The sequence below is a fragment of the Phaenicophaeus curvirostris genome, chromosome 1 (genome assembly GCF_032191515.1).
Source record: "Phaenicophaeus curvirostris isolate KB17595 chromosome 1, BPBGC_Pcur_1.0, whole genome shotgun sequence".
Taxonomy (NCBI): Eukaryota; Metazoa; Chordata; class Aves; order Cuculiformes; family Cuculidae; genus Phaenicophaeus; species Phaenicophaeus curvirostris.
In genome coordinates this window covers 50,055,388-50,075,124 of record NC_091392.1, presented here as the reverse complement: position 1 = coordinate 50,075,124, position 19,737 = coordinate 50,055,388, and the positions used below count along the sequence as shown (strand labels likewise).

The window sequence follows — 19,737 nt, the reverse complement described above, 5'->3', positions numbered from 1 at the left end:
ATTATGAATGGCTGTAATTGCCTTCCCACAAAAGAGCAACCACAATTCCATCGCCTTTTAAAACAACTCAGTAAGACAGCTTGTTGTGGGATGTCATGAAACACATTTCGTATACAATTCTGTTTTCACATTTACCAAAACCTAACGGTATTAACAGATTTGTAAAAGCATGGACATGATTATATCCTCAGCAGATAACAGACAAAATTCATAACATGTTATACTTCCACTTCACATTGCAAAAGATTAAAATAAAATAGGTTGCTAATGCTGGTAATGCAGGTCTTCATAAAAGCTAGCCTATGTCCCTCTCAACAACAGACAAGAGATAGGCTCTTCCAAACAGATATCTAATTCAGACAAATTTGCTCTTTGGAGAAGTGTTACTTTACACCAACTTCTTTCTCATCACCTCCAGAGGAAGATCCGCTTTGTAAACTAAAGCTACTATTAGTGAGTACTTCTGCGTAATATCCTCTCTCTAGAATAGGTCATTGGTTTTGGCTGAGATCAAGGTAATCATCTTCACAGGAGCTCCTAGGGTGCTTCATTTTTATTTTTGTGTCCAAAATGTTGTCAATAACACACCATCTAGCTGTTGCTGAAGGGTGTTTGCTCTGTGCCATGGCCTATTCCGTTTCTCACGCTGCCTCGCCTATGAATAGGCTGGGGGCCCAGAAAAAGTTGGAGGGGGACACAGCTGGGACAGTTGACTCCAACTCAGCAAAAGGAAATTCCAGACCAGATAATGTCATGCTCAACAATTAAGGCTGGGCGAAAGGAGGAGAAAGTGGGGGTGTTCGGATTTATGACATCTGCCTTACCAAGTAACCATTACAGGTGATGAAGACCTTTTTTCCCGGAAATGGCGAAACATCTGCCTGCTGATGGGAAGTAGTAATAAATTCCTTATTTTGCTTTATCTATTAAACTGTTTTGTCACTTTACCTTTCCGATTCTCCTCCCCATCCCACTGGATGGGAGTAAGCAAGTGGTTGCAACGGGGCTAATTGGGCTGCTAACTGGGGCTAATTCACAACAATCGTATATGAAAAAAGATAAAGCGGAAGTTGTGGAAAGAGCATTGACTAATTAAACAATAAAACCCCTTTTCAGAATATCAAAACCAGTCACTACCCTATGCCACAGATATCAGAAGAAAGTCAAAACTGAAGTGAGACATTACCTATGTGTTCTGTAAGCTGCCCACATTAAAGGTGTCATTCCATTTTGATCCATCATATCTACATCCTAAAGAAGGGAAAGAAAAAACAAAGTTGGTGAGATAAGTAAATATGTTCAAGTTCCAGTAGATACAAGGCTTGCAATGAGAAGTGCTCTTAGACTAATAAACTGGATTGCAGAAAACCTGGCAAGCTTTAAGTACATAATAAAATAGTATTTAAAAACTGGAAACAGACATTAACGCCACCATTGCAATTCCAAATTTATTTTGGAAACTAAGTAACAGTCATGCTGTATAAGATTAGTAATTTCTATCTTACAATTAATCTTCAACATAAAAGAAAGACATAGATGATGTAAGATTGCATTCAAAAGTTGCAGAAAACTAAAACAATGCACCAATATTAGATAATATACATGAAAAACTAACACATATATCATGGCCCAAATCCTACATCCTACTGAATGCTAGCTGCATCTATTTTCCACTTACAAAGCAATTTTCCTTCAAAGTTATTTACATAACGAGATACCAAGTTAATGGATGCCAGAAAATTTTTCAGCTGAAACAAAATCCATTAATAAAAACAACCTACGCAGAAATAAAACTGATCTATAATCAAGCAGTGACTAAACCAATGGCTAATAATAAAGAAAAAACATTACATTTAACAGAATGCAGCCACAGAATGACAAAACAGCACTATCCTGACAATTCTCGTGTTTCTAGTACCCACAGCATTTTTTCCTGTTACAGATCCCTGTCTCACTAACATGGAAGTTGATAATTCCTAGATATATGGAGGTAATTAGACTCACAATAACATTTGAACAAGTTCCACAGACTTGGAATTACTCTAAGCTAACTTAATGCAAGACCTGAACTGGTTCCCTTCTAGGCAACAGAGCTATGGCAATGTTTCCTATGCTACTTTCCTCAGTCCTTATTAGGAAAATGAGGTTCAAAGTGCTTCAATAAAGTTTTTTGCTACAGAAACTATTGACAGGAAGCAGATGATCCAGGATGTGGATAATGTCACTTTCTGCCACTCTCAGAAACACAGTCTCTGCAAGTCAGTAGTCTGCCAAATGTCCAGTGCCTTGAGAACTCTACTCACTGTGCTCCTAGCCTGACCCCCGCAGAAGTTTTCTAGAAAACTCAATTCAGTTCTTCCAAATGACTGCTTTTAAAACATCCCTAGCCCGCACATACCTTTACATTTCTGAGTTTTTATTCTGTTGAGTAATAAAATATAAATTAAAAAAAACAATTGATGGAGAGGAGAAAGAACCATTACTTTATTGCACTCTTCGTTCAGGAAAGAGCTACATGCATTGAGATCGAGACCCAAGTCTGTGTGTCCTCAATATGTCTACAGACTAGAGCCTCCTGAGCCCGTTGGCACTCCTTTTAGCCTCTTGTTGCTGAGATCATAAAGAAAATCGGAACCACAATCTAACCTCAAGCTCATTTATCCTTGAGAAACATGATTTTGATTCACTGGTCACACTGTGCAAACAATCTATTCCGAAGACTGAACAAATTACTGTAACATGAACAATCACTCATCTATATATTTCATATAGAAAAACATTTGTTTGTGAAGAACAGCAGGGACCTGGTTGATTGGAAGCAAGCAAAAAGATTCCTCTTCAGTGATTCCACCTGACAAATCAAAACTACACTTTGCATACCAGGCGACGCTCAGCTGCAAGAAAAAAAAATGAGCTCCAGATTATTTCCTGCATGTAAATTTACCCAAGCAAGCTACAGCTATTATACGTATAAGCTCCAACGCAGACTGGGGCAGATCCTTTCCAAAGGAACTGTAAAAAGAGGCAAAGAAAACTAAGATTCTCTCACATGCTGTTTTATAGATGCAGCAAAGATGACATACTCGTGGATAGAAGATGCATGCTCTAACAAACCACCCATCAAAAATTCTTTGTTATTCTGCCAGATCATTACCACAACCCCACAACAAACAGAGCATTTCAGAAGAGAGGCTCTGTTGCTGCTTTTAAACAAAGAGCTCATCCCTTCAGCCGCAGGGACGTATTAGGAGACTATTTTTCTGTTCTGGTGGGTAATGATTTTTAGCAGTAACTTCTTGTTTAACTCTCGGTGACAGCTCAATCCAATAATGCCCATGGAGAGGTGTACCTACACTGTTAGGACAACAATATAAGCACTGCAGGAACCAAAGATTTCAGTCATACGTGATGTAATGACTAAAAATTGCACAAACTGTTGCCCTGTGTATGTATTTCAAGTGCGGACTCCTTGGACCACAACTGGCTCATTTTTCACCTGTTTCTGAAAGAAAATAACTTTGCATATGCAAAGTTAATCAGAGTTAATCCTAGGACACCAATACAAGACTCCACAAAAACCTTCTGGAGAGGCAAAAATACAGGAGAGAAAGAACTTCCTGCATGGAAAGGAGCTGTAGCAACTATTTTGCTGCTTAGCACTACTTTCTGAAAGAGACATGGCTAATGCGGTAGGATTCGGTACAGCAGCTAAGAGGACATCTAACTAGCAAAGGTCAAACCAGTACTGTAATACAACACAGCCTTTTCAAAAGCACAAAATGCATCAAGAGATTCCATTTAGAAAGTGCATTAAATTGCACAGAAAAGGACCAGGAATGTGATCCTCTTCAGAACCATTACTGTTCATTTCACAAAACACTGATCTTCACGGAAAGATCCATGATGCTCTTGTTCTGAATCCTATTTTCCAAGAGGGAAAGATCTCTTTCACATGAACTGCTGCTCAGGGAAAGGGGAGCCAGCTTCTAGAGAGATGACATATTTAAAAGCAAATAGTAAAGATTTATTAGGAGAGGAGATGTAAGGCTGACAACATTTCGCGGTTTCAATATAGGATGGGGGAAGATGTGATTGAAAGCCGTCCTGTGGAGGACTTGGGGATGCTGACTGATGAGAGCTTGACATGAGCCGGCAATGTGCACTCACAGCCCAGAAGGCCAACAGTATCCTGGGCTGCACCAAAAGAAGCGTGGCCAGCAGGTCGAGAGAGGTGATTCTGCCCCTCTATTCCTCTCCTGCAAAACCTCATCTGGAGTAACGTGTGCAGTTCTGGAATCCTCAACATAAGAAGGATATGGAGCTGTTGGAACAGGTCCCGAGGAGGGCTACAAAGATGATCAGAGGGCTGGAGCACCTCCCATACAAAGACAGGCTGAGGGAATCGGGCTTGTTCAGCCTGGAGAAGGGAAGGCTCCAAGGAGACTTTATAGTGACCTTCCAGTACCTGAAGGGGGCTACATGAAAGCTGAGGAGGGACTGTTTATAAAGGCTTGTAGTGATAGGACTAAGGACAATGGGTATAAACTGGAGAGTGGCAGATTTACACTAGACATAAAGAGGAATTTCTTCACTTTGAGAGTGGTGAGGACCTGGAACAGACTGTCCAGGGAAGCTGTAGCTGCCCCATCCCTGGAGGTGTTCAAGGCCAGGCTGGATGGGGTTTTGGGCAGCCTGATCTAGTGGGAGGCGTCCCTGCTCATGGCAGGGGGTTTGGAACTAGATGATCTTTAAGGTCCCTTCCAACCCAAACTATCCTATGACTCTATGATTTCCTAATTTAGGAAAGATGTGCAAGTTATTCATTGGAAGCAAAGATTTTGTAGGATTCTTGTGGAATGAACCAAGCCCAGACTCACAGGCAGCTCATCAAGCAAGGTAACACACAAAATTGGACCTACCTTGTTCTTTCAAACAACAAAAGTTCTGTTCTGAGTATTCTAGTCCATCACATGAAGAGTCAGTTTTGACAATCACGAGGAAGAGATATGACCAGACTCATAATTCTGTAAGAAATGTGCTGCAGGTTGGATCTAGGAAATAAACCCTTGGTTCAGCGTTTTGCACTGGTCTGAGCCCAGTGGAGAGAAGGAGGTAACAGGACTTAGGAACACTACTCATGGACTGCAGCACCAAAGTAACCAAGGCCACTCACTCCACTCTGGCATATCCCAACCTGGATGCCAACTACTCCTTGGCCACAGCTCAGAAGAAAGCCCCCTGTAGCTCAGGACAGTAGTTAACACATAAAATCATAACTCTAAGAATAAAAAAATATAAACCTGATAAATAAGTGATAGTTAAAACTACGAACGTGATAGTTACACCATAAGTACAAAATAGCTGAACTATAATTTTAGCTCCAGATCATTTCTTACCTACTAGCAACTTATAGTCACTCATTATCTGTGACTGAGGTAAGTTATCTCACACATCCCACAGGATGAGAATGCATTATTCAACCACCTGACATACCATATCCATATCCTAACTTGTTCCAGGGAGACATGTTTGTGTACGCTAGGCCCTGATACACCTTTCCACTTTAAGTAGAGTAAGCACAGTATCAAGTAGTCAAGTAGTATGAGCATCAAATGTCTTCAAGCTCTTTTCATTTTTCTTTCTTGCATTTTTTGAAAATAATGATCTAATATCTTAACCTAAACTTGAATGGTGCTACAAATTCTGTTGCTTGCTATCTGATTATATTTATATTCTATGCTTGCCTCAGGCTTGATTTTGACCCAGGCAACCTACTGCCACAAATAACATGAGCAAATCACAATATGGCCAGGTATTAGTCTCTCAAAATTCAGTAACAGGCAAGACTAAATAAAAAACAGCAGTTACCAGCCAAAGCTGCCTCTTGGCTGTGCAGTAGTTTGTGGCATGAAAGTGGGTTCTCTTCCAACCAGGACCAGAGGGCATCCGACCAAGAGTTCTTCCCCTACACTACACTCCAGAAGCCATTTTACCCTTGGCTGCTACAGCCCAGGAAAGGTGAAGCAGTAACACTGAAGCTGGGTTCCAGCTTTGTCTCAAAAAGGGACAAGAAGCAATTAGGAGCAACTTTTAAATCCACCTGTCATTTCTCTACATAGTTACTAAAGCTAGCTTTCATCTGATCATACAGGTCCACAAAGCCATCACGATGAGAACTAACAAAGCACAACAGCCTACAATGACCTTTATTTGGACATTTATTTAGTTGTCATTTACCAAACAGGTACTACAATTAGGTTCAGAACAAGGGCAAGTCTCCTTTCTGGACTGGAGAACCTGGTCTCAGTAAAGGCAAAAGGCAAAAAATTTTGCAAGAAGTATGAAGAGTAAGCCCACAGATGCAAAAGCAGTTTATGTTTCCAACCTCAAATCACAGCATCACAAAGAAGCTGAATTAATGGGATTACTGACTTCATGTGCACTTATTAAAGGATAATAAAAAGTAGAATCGCATACTTTCCATAGCTTCTACAGAAACCACGTAGTTTCTGTAACTGTACGTAGTACAGCCAGAGAACTATGAGTTTAGGGATAGTTGTGTTATTACTATATTTTAAACATACTAATCAATACATAATTTTAAAGTTGAACTCTTTGAAGTGCTTCCAAAAATAACTGTAAAATTAATTCAACTTTATGGCATGGAAATAATACCAAAATTATCACAGAATCACAGAATTGTTTAGATTTGAAAAGACCTCCAAGATCACCAAGTCCAACCGTAAACCTAACACTGCCAAGTCCATCACTAAACAATGTCACTAGGTGCCACATCTGCACTCTTCTAAATATCACCCACTTCTCCGAGCAGCCTGTTCCACTACTTGACAACTATTTCAGTGAAGTAGCATTTTCTAATATCCAATCTAAACCTCACAATACGAGGCTTCTTCCTCTCATCCTATTGCCAGTTCCCTGGGGGAAGACACCAGCACTAACCCCAATACAACCTTCTTTCAGGGAGCTGTAAAGAGCAGTAAGTTCTCCCCTCAGGTTCCCTTTCTCCAGATTAAAGAAACCTCGTAAGACTTGTGCTCCAGCCCCTTCAACAGCTTTGTCACTCTCCTCTGGATGCACTCCAACACCTCAATGTCTTTCTTGCAGTGAGGACCCAAAACTGAACATGATATCTGAGGTGCAGCTTCACCAGTGCTGAGTAATGAGGTTCAATCATTCCTCTTGTCCTGCGGGCCACACTACTTCTGGTACAAGCCAAGATGCTATTGGACATCTTGGCCACCTGGGTGCACCGCTGGCTCATGTTCAGACAGCTATGCTTTCCAGCCGCTCCTCCCCAAGCCCATAGCTCTGCATGGGACTTGGCACTTGGCCTTACTGAACCCCATACAGCTTGTCTTGGCCCATTGATCCAGCCTGTCCAGATCCCTAGGTAGAGCCCTCCTACCTTCAAGGAGATCAACTCTGCTGCACAACTTGGTGTTGTCTCCACACATACTGAGGGTGCATTCGATCCCCTCATCCATATAGCTGATAAAGACATTAAACAGAACCAGATGCAACACTGAGCCCTGGGGAACACCACTTGTGACTGGCTGCCAACTGGATTTATCTATGTGCACCACAACTCTTCAGGCCCTTCCATCCACACAGTTTTCTTACCCAGCAAAGAGTACGCACGTCCAAGCCATGGTCATACTTGATACCATTCGAGGGATTTATTAAGAATTAACCTTTCAAAAAACTATTGATGAGGAGAGATGTTTCCAAAATAACAGGTTTTAAACGTTAAACTAAGTTTTGTGTGTTTATGTATGTACACATTTAAACACAAAGAGCTGCTTTTGGACAAAGACGACATGCTCAAATAAACAGGACAAATCTGTACATAAACATGAGAACAAACACACAGCGATTTCATAATCACAGTAGAACATTTTAAAGGTCATTTACATTTCATTAATTCTACGCTTTAAACAAGTTCATGCATGTTAGCATAAAATCCACATACAATTATACATAATTAGTGAACAAAATACAAAACTCGTTCCTGTTAAAAATTTTTTCTCTCTAATCATTATCTCCTACAAAACAGCAATTATCTATGATGAGCCTCTTCTTGTGCCTAGCTTATCCTCTACCACACACTAAATACTGTTTTGCCAAACAGCTCTCAGATACAAACTGAATATAGCATAGACCAATAGTTTAATTTTTACATGCATAGGCAAAAATAATTTTCTGCAGCAAATTTAGTACTTGTTTTACACAGATGAAACCCATCAGTTACACAGTTATGTTCCTCCTGGCTCACTGGATAATATCTCACTTGCTATTTGAAAGAATAAGCAGAATACAGAAGTGTGAACACCATTAACAAGATTATAAAAGGAGAGGAGTGCTTTGACCTCTCTATACGGTTTACAAAGTAAACTAAATTTGTGCTCCTGGAAGAGAACTGTAGGTGAGTAAATCTACAAATTGTAACGCAGGGTGAGTAGCAAAAAGGTGAACATGGTTTTGAGCAGAATGAAGAATGGGAGACAGTGAGAACAGTAATCAATACACATGCTATATACACACATTACAGACCTAATTAATATAAGAAGCTAACAAAAAGGTTTGGGATTATTTTCTGGTTTATTTAAACACACATGCAATTAGTAACAACAATAAATAACAACTGCAGACTGAAGAGTAAAAAGAAGAGATAACCTATTGACTACTCTTTATCATTAGACTCTCTATCCATGGATAAACCAATGACTCTGTGAAGAATTCTAAAAGACTTGCTATCATTGTCACTGTTAACATTTAAAGAGTAAATCCATTAGAAACAAAAACTGGTAAAAGAATAACTGCTAGAATTTCCATACACTACAGTAGGCCAGCATGAAATAAAGCCCAGACCACTGTTAGCAGGTGGCACATCAATACTGTAGCCTACAACAAAAGACAATGAATTATTTTTATGTTTATTTAGGCAAATATTTTGCATTTCCTGAATCATACGTATAGGCTTCAATTATTTTCTTCTAATTTTGAGTAGAATCTATTTAAATTTGATACTACTTGAAATTTACCTGTCCCTTTGCTATGAGGTAGGCAACAATCGAAGTATGTCCAAACTGGGCAGCCAAATGAATACAGCTACATCCTTCTCCATCAATTAGCGACGGATCTGCCCCATATTTCATCAGCTGTACAACCATGGATAAGTGACCTTGTCTAAATGTAACAAAGCACAAAAAACAAACAACTGAGTAACTATATTCCGAAAAACTATTCAAATTTGAATATTTCAATACAACAGGTATGTTTAGCTGTTAGACTACAAGAGCTTCTGCACTTTGATTCAGACTTCAAAAACAACAATTGTCACAATTTTGATTCTGCAACTGAGTAAGCAAGCTCATTCACACAGGCAGATTCCATGTACCCAATGCATGCATCATGTGCAATAAGCTTAAGTGCATCATATACCAAAACATGAGTCAATGAAAAAAAAACTTTTATTCACGTTTAGAAATCGACTCTACTGTGACTTCTTCCAATCCACATATAAAACCTGCTGTTTCAAGAGATGCCAAACTGGCTGTATTCTCTCACGTTTTGTGGGGCATACGGTTTCTCTTTCTAATACTAAAAACAGTAGTGAAATAAAAATAGGAAGGAAAAAAAGGAAAACTGAAGGCCTCTACTTCCTCCACAGTGCATTAAAAGCTTAAGCATCTTTTTGGCATACTGAGCAGTGGTATATCCTTCTTGTTCGTATGGCGCACTAACTGTCAGCACACAGTTTCTGACATGAACAAAAAGACTTTTTGAAAGCTTTGTATGATGCTTCACAGAAAAATTGATTACAGCTAAGAATATCAGGAAATTTAACGAAGCTTTTGTGCTATTAACTTAAGAGTGCAGAGTGTGATCTATAGCAGAAAAAAATATACAAGCTAAAAATTTCAATGGAAGCTAACAAGTAAGTCCTCATCTTCAGTAAACCAATTATTTTGATACATTAAATGCTCTAAAAGGTAATTTTGTAACTCTCCTTTTGCAGTCTACAGTTATAAATATTAATATGGGCAGTGTTAGTTTCCCACGTATTTCTAGGCAGTTGTCTGAAGGAACAACTAATACTCAAAAGGCTGTCTTTAACTTTCCCAGCCATTCATCATTCTCAGGCCATCTTCTATAATACATCATACATCTGATTTTAATGCATCTTAAAAAAAAATTACACATAGAACACCTCAAGGCCAATGTCACAAAACCATGTTGCTGAACTTCAGAAGACTGACAAAAATAAGACCTCCAAAGAAAGAGTAAACCGAAGTGACTATAGACTCTAACTTCAGTTGATTCTTTTTCCTAACAAAGCAATTGTCTTCCTCTATATCAGAAAGAGGTAAGAAAAAAACCTGAATTATATGCTGAAAGCTCCCGTAGCTAAAACATACCACATTTACACGATGCCCAGTTATCTATGAGTAACTGTGCAAAGTATTCCAGAAAATACAGCAATTTCATAAATCAATCAGTAGCAGATTCAAGTTAAGAAAAAACACAGGAAAAGAAAATTCCAGAAGACTTTTCCTGACCTTGTTGCCCAGTGAAGTGGGGTAGAATTTAAATCTCCTCCAAGCTGATCAACGATAGCACCTTTTGATATATAGTATCTGGAATAACAAAAATAGTAAACATTATTGCTTATCTTGCTTAAATATAAAGTATACACACTAAGCCTGTTTGATGTTGGTGGCAAGGCACTGGAACAGGATGCTCAGTGGCTGTGGATGCCCCATCCCTGGAGGTGTTCAAGGCCAGGCTGGATGAGGCTTTAAGCAACGTTATCATGGCACAGGGGGGGTTGGAACTGGATGATCCCTTATGATCCCTTCCAAACCAAACCATTCCATGATTCTACATTACGCAAAACAGCCAATTACAGACTAGAAGATCAGAACTTTTCTTTGCCTTTATATAACCTATCTTTTAAAAGGTCATGCATATAACACTCAAATTTTTGCCTTTTTGACGTGGGCTGGAAGAACAGTGAGGTTTCTTACTGTTTTAAACATGCTGCTATTTTCTAGTTTGCTTCTTAAGTAAAACAGAATAATTGCTGTATATAAGCATAAACTGTCTTACCACAGAAGCACTTAATAAAATGGATTCTTCTAAAACATTTAGGATTTGCTGCATTAAAAAAGAATTCTGAATTAATAGTAAAAGAATATGCTGCTACAAAACCAGCAGATTTAGAGAATTTTGGCTAAAATGGCATAATTACCTACAACTACAAGTCTATTTGCAGCACCTATCATTACCGGAATGGCCCCGCTGAAGCCATTGTTCCTAAGAGACCATGCTTAAGTTATGTGTTTAGCCAAGTACTAAGATTTTTGCATACTTCTCAGTTGTTATTAATCTCAGGTGGTTTTGTCCTTTGTGTTTAAAAATATTTCTAAATGTCAGGCTAGAAATTTTTTTTCCCTCAAGAATACTTACAAAAAGACAGGCTACCTGTAGGAACAAAACACATCACCCATCTTTAACTGCAGCAACACATGCTCAGTCATTTGTACTGTTTCTGTGAACTGTCCTTCTTGCTGTTTTATATGGGACACTAAAATGACAATACTACTTTTCCTTTGTGAACAAAAATGCACACCTTCGGAAGAAATTAATGTTTTTAAAAAACAGGCCTTCCCAGGCTTCTAGTCCTTCGTTCACTACCGCATAAGACAGTTGAAAAGAAAGGTTACGACTAACAGACCTCTGAAAACTACTATCTAGCTACAGATTCCCAAGTCCTTGTACATGTCAAGTGTATGTGCCTGTTGACTTTTCCTGTATATACCTGTTAGGTATATAAGAATCCTGCTCTCTTGCCCACAAAAATTGTCCTTCAAACCCTCGGCATTGAGTTTCTGGCACCTCCATTTCCTCTAAGTGTTTCAAGACATGGCGAGAAGCATGACAAACAACGATTTTGAACACATTACTCAAAGTAACTACCTTCTTTTTCATTTGTGCTTATTGATTGAGAGTCAAAGTTCAAAACCAGCCCAATAGTTAGCTTTAGGAACAGACACTGAAAAGTGCATTAGCTGTCCATGTCCACTCTAAAAACATTTAAATGAAAAATCCATTTATACAGTTGCTTTAGAGCCATCAGACATGATGAAGTACTTCAGCAGACTTCGCAAAGTATAACAAACAACATATGCCCTAATCCGATCAATGCAGGAGAGTCCACTCCACTTGTTCCCAATGCTGGTGGAAGAAAACAGCAACATGTCTCTGGTGAAGTTAAGCTTTTGGATTTCTCAATGAGAACAGACATTTTTCTGTATATAAGGTAAAGGGACAATGTAATTTTGTTATTGTGAAGCAAAGTCTCAACTACCAAATTTTAAAGACACTGAGAAGCTATTTACTTCCCCTTGGGAAGGAATTCCTATGGAAATCTTGTCTAGAGAAAGATAGCATAGAGAAATTTATAGTCAAAGCTTGGATCCATCTCACTGATGTGACAGCCACTCATGGGTAGGTGAACATTAAACAGACGGTCTTCATTCAAACACTGCTGCCCGCAAGAACACAGAATATGTTCAGATTCTACCAAGCAGCAACGCTTACTGGTTAGTACATTTTATTTAGAAGGAAGAATTTGCAGTTTGACAACTTCGAAAAGACAAGGCGGTGATCTCCTGCCAGATGGCGCATTGAAGTAACATGTTATGTTTCCTTAAAGATGTTCTTAGACTAAATTGAGATTTATTGCTGCATTTCAGTTTCAGTACACATAAATGGAGAGATTTTTCTGCAAGACTAGACTGAGAACTTTATCTCCTTGTCTAGGTAGATCTTGCAGAAGCAATTTTGTGCTTGGTGAGAATGTCCCTTGAGAAAGGAAGAACTGGTCAATTCTAGTCTCAATGAGTCATCTAACCATGCAAGCTACAAGATGCCAGGGAGTCCTGTTTAAGCAATCTACTTATATTCAAAGCAAGCAGATCCGATAAGAGGTTGCTTTAAGAAGTAAATACTACTACTGATCTCCACATTAGAATAACTAGGTCTTCGCCAAGCATTTGAAAACTGCCCTAGGCTGCATTCAGTGGTTGTGAAATTGAAGTGCACACTGTCACTGCTGCTAGAATGAAGGGAAAGTAGAAGAGAGAGCCTTGTCTGGATAAAGTTCAATACAGAGAATGGGGAAACACTGACAGTAGGCAGCTATAGAGACAAAACGCCAATTTTCTCATTTTTAAAATTTTAGTTTAAGACAGACCAATAGATCAGTGTCTTGATGAAAAGAGAATTACGTTGTGGATGTCTGATATTCCTAATCCTACGGAAGTAAGAAAAGGCTCTGTAGTTTTCGTTATAAAATATCAATGGGCTTGTACCCTGCATCTCAAGTCTCACAATGGACAGGATGAAGACCAATTCTAATCCTGCACTCTCCACAGATGAGCTGCTAAGCAACATCACTGGGAAGACCTTATACAGTCAATACCCAATAATCAAGACACTGAGATCTGGTATCATGAGAACAAACCACTCACATTTAGATCCCATGTCTGTGACACCAAGCTCACTAGCCAACATTTTTAATGCAATCACCCACTGCACCTAATAGGCAAAAATAGTGGGAGCTTGGGGAAAGATGTGATAGGATCCAACAAAAAGAATAACAGAAAAATTTCATTCTAACGAAACAGGATAATCCAGCGTCGCTCAAAAAAAAGAGAGGGAGACCAAACACAACATGCTGGGCAATATAAACTAAAATAAATCAAGACCCCCTAAAGACACAGGAACTTAGAGCATAAGAACTGCATCAGGAGGAATACATATCAGACACAGTTAAACACATTAGTATTCATTTGCTCTCTAGTAAACAGCAGGAAGAAAATGTAATGTAGTATGTCACAGTGGCAGTGATAAATCAAAAAGGGACAAGAGTTCTGACATATTGTTGAGGAGAAGGGAAGAATTAGACACGCTAGATTTAAGAACATTCAGTTGTCAGGGCTCACACTAAAATAACTTGAAAGAGATATGGCTGGTACAACCAAAGTTATGTTGAATTAAAATTCTCAGAAAAAGTTTCCAGCACTTAAATGTAGGTGGAGAGATCTCCCTACCACGTAATGAAGACTCAACTGGAAACTCAGATAAAGATTTAAGCACAGGCTTCCACCTATCTGAATCCAACATTTTGATTTTGAACCACCTCTCTGACCAATATAATCGCTATAGCAGGAAATTATTAGCAACATGCTTGGAGAGCAAAAAGAATAGTAAAATACAACATTAAATACTCACATGCTAAAGTACCTCATTCACAAATTTTACTTCAAAAGAGCACTAATGTGGAATTTAAAATTTTATCTGATTTTACTCTGTGCATGACAGAAATTCAAATTTTTTGGGCAGGGTTTTTCTTTGTTTGGTTTGGGCTTGTTTTTTAAAGAAAAAGCTATAGGATACATAAGACACTAGTGAACCAAAGCATTATCATAACCAAGTATCACACAGGTAGATTCCCTGCACTGCAAAGTTAATACAGAAATTATACATCAGTTAAGACAGAAACATTATTATCAGTATAGACCTATTTATTTCAAATGCCTCATGTCATACTGATGTTTTTAAACAGAGACAGCTGTCTCAATGCCATTCACTTTTCAGACCTTATAAAGACATATAAAATCAGACGGAATATCTGTAATATAAATATATCTTCCAACAGCTCAAATAAGAAAAACAAATCATTGCACATAATTCATTATGCACTTAAGATGGATTTAGAAGTGAGCTCAATGTGTAACAACTACTTTCAGATGCTGTATTTTTTTTTACAGAAAAACAGCTATCTTAAAAATATTATGCATTTCAGCTATTTCACAGGACATTTTAAGAAGCAAGCCATAAAGACACAGGACAACCCAGAAGGAAAATAGAATGAAAAGGAAGAAAACAACAGGGTTTAAAAGGTACTCTCAAAAAAAGGTCATACAAGTAAACCAAGGTCCTGCATCACTTTGAGGCTTTCTCTCAGCATGTCAGGAAGCACACTGGTTACCAATTTTATGAAGGGAAGGTATCAAACACACAATTATGATTTCCATGACTATCTTCTACCCACAATAAAGACTTGAAACCTGTTGTGCTCTCTATTGTTTACATTAAAATAAATTCTTCCAGAAACACTGAATTATTTCACAGAATTGTTTAGTTTGGGAGGGACCTTTGGAGATCATCTAGTCTAACTATCCCTGATCAAACTGTCTAGATCATGTCATCTAGGATCATGTACAGTTGGGTTTTGAATATCTGCAAGGACAGAGATTTTACTATCTCTCTAGGCAATCTGTGCCAATGTTCAGTGACACAGTAAAATAAGTGTTTCTTGATGTGCAGATGGAATTCCACGCATGTTTTAATTTGTAGCCTCTACCTCATATCTTGCCACTGTGCGGTACTTAGCAAAGACTGGCTCTGTCTCCTTTACTTCCTCCCATCAGGTATTTATATAGACTGATAAGATTCCAGGCGTTATACTACCAGGTATGCCAGGTACTTCTCAATGTTGACAAGAAACTCCTTAAGGATATTACATACGTTGATAAAGTAAGCCTTCTCTCCTCTAGGCTAAGAAGTCCAAGCTTTGCAGCCTCTCCTGTCAGATGCTTCAGTCCTTTAATCATCTTTGCATTCCTGCACTGGATTCAGCCCAGCAAGTCCATATCTTTCTCACAAAGGGGAACTCACAACTTCACACAGATGTTCAGCTTCAACAGTTGAAACTAAGGATTACCATTGTCAACATGCTGGCAATGTTTTCCTTAATGAGGCCCAGCATACAATTGACACTTGCCAACACGGTCCTTCTAATCAGATCTAAATCTTTATCTATTTAATGTGGTTTTAAGACAAAGGGCACAGAAAGCCCTTTAAAAACAAGATGAGAGATGTGAACCTGAGATCTTATAGCAACTCAAGAACTGGCCTGATGAAGGTGCTGGTGATGGACAGAACATGCTTAAATGAAGAAGTTTTGCATTTGTTTTTATGTGCAAGTACACACATTTGTTAATAAGAACTGTTTTGAAAAGTGGACTGATTGAACATGTGAAGTTTATGTCAAATATTCTAGAAACCTGCTGATTCAATAATACTTTTTAGATTTAACTGCACATACTTAATTCAGTTTTATTACTGGTAGAGAAAAATTAAACCATGATCTATACACACTGATGATTTGTAAAACAGAAAATACTAAGAAATACTCCTTTAGAATTTAAGCTTTCCATGTTATTAAAGATAATAGTAAGTTTAAAAACTTAGTGTCCGATATTATGCTCCAGATTTCATAAACTGAAAAGCAAACAAATACCCTAAATTCTGTGACTTCTACAATTAAAGGCTGCTATTAATTGAGAGGTGCTGTAATGTTACGTGTTGTAACAGCCATGTTTTTAGAATGCAAATAGTTATTTAAGTCAAAACTTCTTGAAATGCTCAATGAAGTAGAAATTGTCCTTTGCATTTTATTAATCTTGCTTACTGAAAACCATTTGTTACCATCTAGCACCAAATTTACTCTCCTCAGAAAAGAAATATGGTATTTCAACAAGTATAAAGAAACTGCACGTGCAGCTGAACAGCTGCTCCACAGGTTTATCTGACATGAAATAAAACCTATCAAATGTCCTCATGTCATATGTATAATCAAAATATTACTGTCGAAACACAAATTAGGTATTTTGACCGCTGACTCCATCCCCAAATTTCAAGATTAAAAAAATGATTTTTTTAGAGAATTAAAAATATTTAACACCTTAAAAAAAATCAACACTTTTAAGGACATGATTGATTTACATTTAAGTGCAATACATACTTCACCAGATCTATCCTGTTGTTGATTGCAGCCCAGTGGAGAAGTGTTACATTTTCTTTGTCTGGTTGTCGTACATCATAACCTGCTTCCACCAACTCTCTACATCGTTCATATATTCCATACCTTGAAGAAGAAAATAAATTTTTTTCAAAGTTGTTAACTTGGCTAAAAGTGCATTTGGCAAGCTCCATACTAATTGTCACGATACAAAACCTTGAAGAGAAATGAAGCAGAAACTTTACTTTCCATTTCTAAATGATTACAGATCTCTTGCAACAAAAAATTTCTACTAGCAGAAGTTTTATTAACCAATGCAAGGTATTACAGAACATTCATGTCCACAGCAAACGACACAGTACAGCACAACAAAATATTCATAAATATTAAACCAAGTATAAATAAAACACTTCACAGGGCCTCCACTACATTTGTTTCTCCCACCCCTTTCCTCCTACTTTTCCATCTTTGAAGACCTGAAGTGCTTAGTCAACTGATTTGACAGTATATTCCTAAAATTCTGATCACAAGACCATCGGATCAGTTACAAACATTAGCAGAGCTCTAACATCGCCATCGTTCTTCTCAGATAACAAACAAATCACAATTTCTCTGATATAAGTTATCACCATCCTGGCTACTATATCACTTCAAAATCCTGCAATACGAACTTAATTATTTCACTAAAGATAACTATTAAATGTGTTATTACTGTCACTAGAAAGAAATTCTGTATACATTTGGAAAGTTGAAACAATCCAGGAAGCATATACATCAGTTAGGTATCTACCATAGGACTAATTTCAACATTATACGTTTGTCTTGATGCTTAATCTATTTTACCACGTACTTTTAGTGACAATTAGAGAAACACAGGAAGGCAAGTAAAGATCACATTTCAATGTCTGCACAACCCACAGGGATTCCTCAAGGAGGAGACTGATGTGTGGGCAGACATTGAAATCAACATCAATGCCTTGTGACATCCAACTTCCGCTAGAGCAGAATGTTAACAGCCTCTCAGTGCTGGAATTTAAGTAAGTTTTCCTTATGCTGCTCCTATGTCCGCCTCTCTGCAGAAGAGACAGCCTTAAACAGCTTAAGGCTCCTTCACTCAACTTGATCATCTTGCATAACTGATGCCAAGACCTTTTTTCCAGGGCAATTATCATTCTTACTTTTTCTTTCACGCATTTGATCAGATCCTCAGTCTGGACAGCACTCCCACAGTGAAGCTTCAAATGATTCAAATCCACAGACCTCAGGCATGCTTATGAAACCTATCACAGGCCTGAAGAACATAAATGAGCTGGGCATTATCAAAAAAAAGAAGTACTAGACACAACAGCTTACTTCTATCACGTTTTCAATTTCTTAGGAAAGCTGCATGAGAAATTATGAACAATGATAGAAACCACTATCATAGCTATAATCTTTCCAAATATTACAAAAGATGAAAACAAAGATGCATGTAAAGATGCATGCAGTACACACCAACTGGCAACACGCCTGTAAAATTTGGTCCCCAAAACTGAGTAAAAAGGCAGCAGCCGTGAATAATTTTGACAACAAAGCCTTGTTTTTAATCACTTGGAGAAAGAAGATATCTGGTGTACAAAGACTTAGAAACATGCAACCAGCCAGACAAGATACCCATACTCAGACACATGTAACTGCCAGGAAAACTGATAAGGTTCTATGCCCAGCCAATCTTGGGAGCCCCAGTCTAGATCAGCAGCGGGGACTGACGAGTACCTCTTCAAATGGCTTAACATGTTATCGTTCCTGACTTTCCCCATCTCAGCTGAAAGGGCCACTGAAACAGGTTAGGACTACTAAAGGCCAGTCAGCCAAGAAAAACGAGTGAAAAGAAGAGACAGTAGAAGAGATGGGGGAAAGGCTGACTTTTGAAAGTAAGACAGCAAATCCTGATCTTATAACAGTACAATATCACACTAGCATATTACACCATCTGTAGGAAATTGGAAATTGATTCACATAGAACAGTAAAACACCCCATTGTTGACAAGCTGTTCTACTCCAGTCAGCTGTTAAGACAACTCTTCCTATGTAGAGGAGCCTGCTGCCTTTGTTTAAACAACTAACTGAAGCTATAATGTAAGACATCATTGCCCTGCAGCCCTGTTACTAGGTTAAACTGTCACGAGCTAAAAAAATTCTACTGCCTAAGGCTGGCTTTAGCTGACTCATTCTGGTCAAATAAGCAGTACTATACAACCAGCAGAAATTATTTTAATAAGATACTCTAAGTTACTAGAAAGATACAAAGAACACAATAACACTAACATCCATGAAGTGTATGAGGTAATCATGTAAACCTTTTATGCAATGTATTGGGATTTTCCTTTACATGCACTTGTTTTGGCTGGGACTGAGCCAATTTTCTTCATATAAGGCTATGTTTTGTATTTGCAAGCAAAATAATGTTGATAACTAATCAATATTATAGCTGTTGCTGAACACTGCTCACACTGTGTCAAGGCCTTTTCCCTTTCTCACACTGCCCCACCTGTGAATAGGCCGGGATGCACATGAACTGGAAGGGGACACAGCTGGGACAGCTGACCCCAACTGACCAAAAGAATATCCCATTTCACATGTCTGCTCTCAGCACTAAAAGCTGGATGAAGGAGGAGAAAGGGGGACACTTGGAGTTATGGTGCTCGCCTTCCCAAGTAGCCATTACACTTGATGGATCCCTGCTGACCTGGATATAGTTGAACACCTGCCTGCCAATGGGAAGTAGTAAATTAATTCCTTGTTTTGCTTTGCACATGCAGCTTTAACTTTCCCTATAAACTAACTTTATCTCAACCCACCAG

General features: G+C 38.4%; 1 protein-coding gene across 1 annotated transcript in view; it reads right to left on the bottom strand.

The window, feature by feature from the left end:
* The window catches only part of ZDHHC17 (zinc finger DHHC-type palmitoyltransferase 17), a 71,889-nt gene that overhangs the window by 29,673 nt on the left and 22,479 nt on the right, over positions 1-19,737 (bottom strand). The window contains exons 3-6 of the mRNA XM_069857845.1: positions 16,898-17,020; positions 10,581-10,658; positions 9,063-9,207; positions 1,187-1,251 (exon numbers count right to left, since the gene is read on the bottom strand). Coding sequence (XP_069713946.1) covers positions 1,187-1,251; positions 9,063-9,207; positions 10,581-10,658; positions 16,898-17,020 — 411 coding nt within the window. The remainder of the gene's footprint in view (positions 1-1,186; positions 1,252-9,062; positions 9,208-10,580; positions 10,659-16,897; positions 17,021-19,737) is intronic.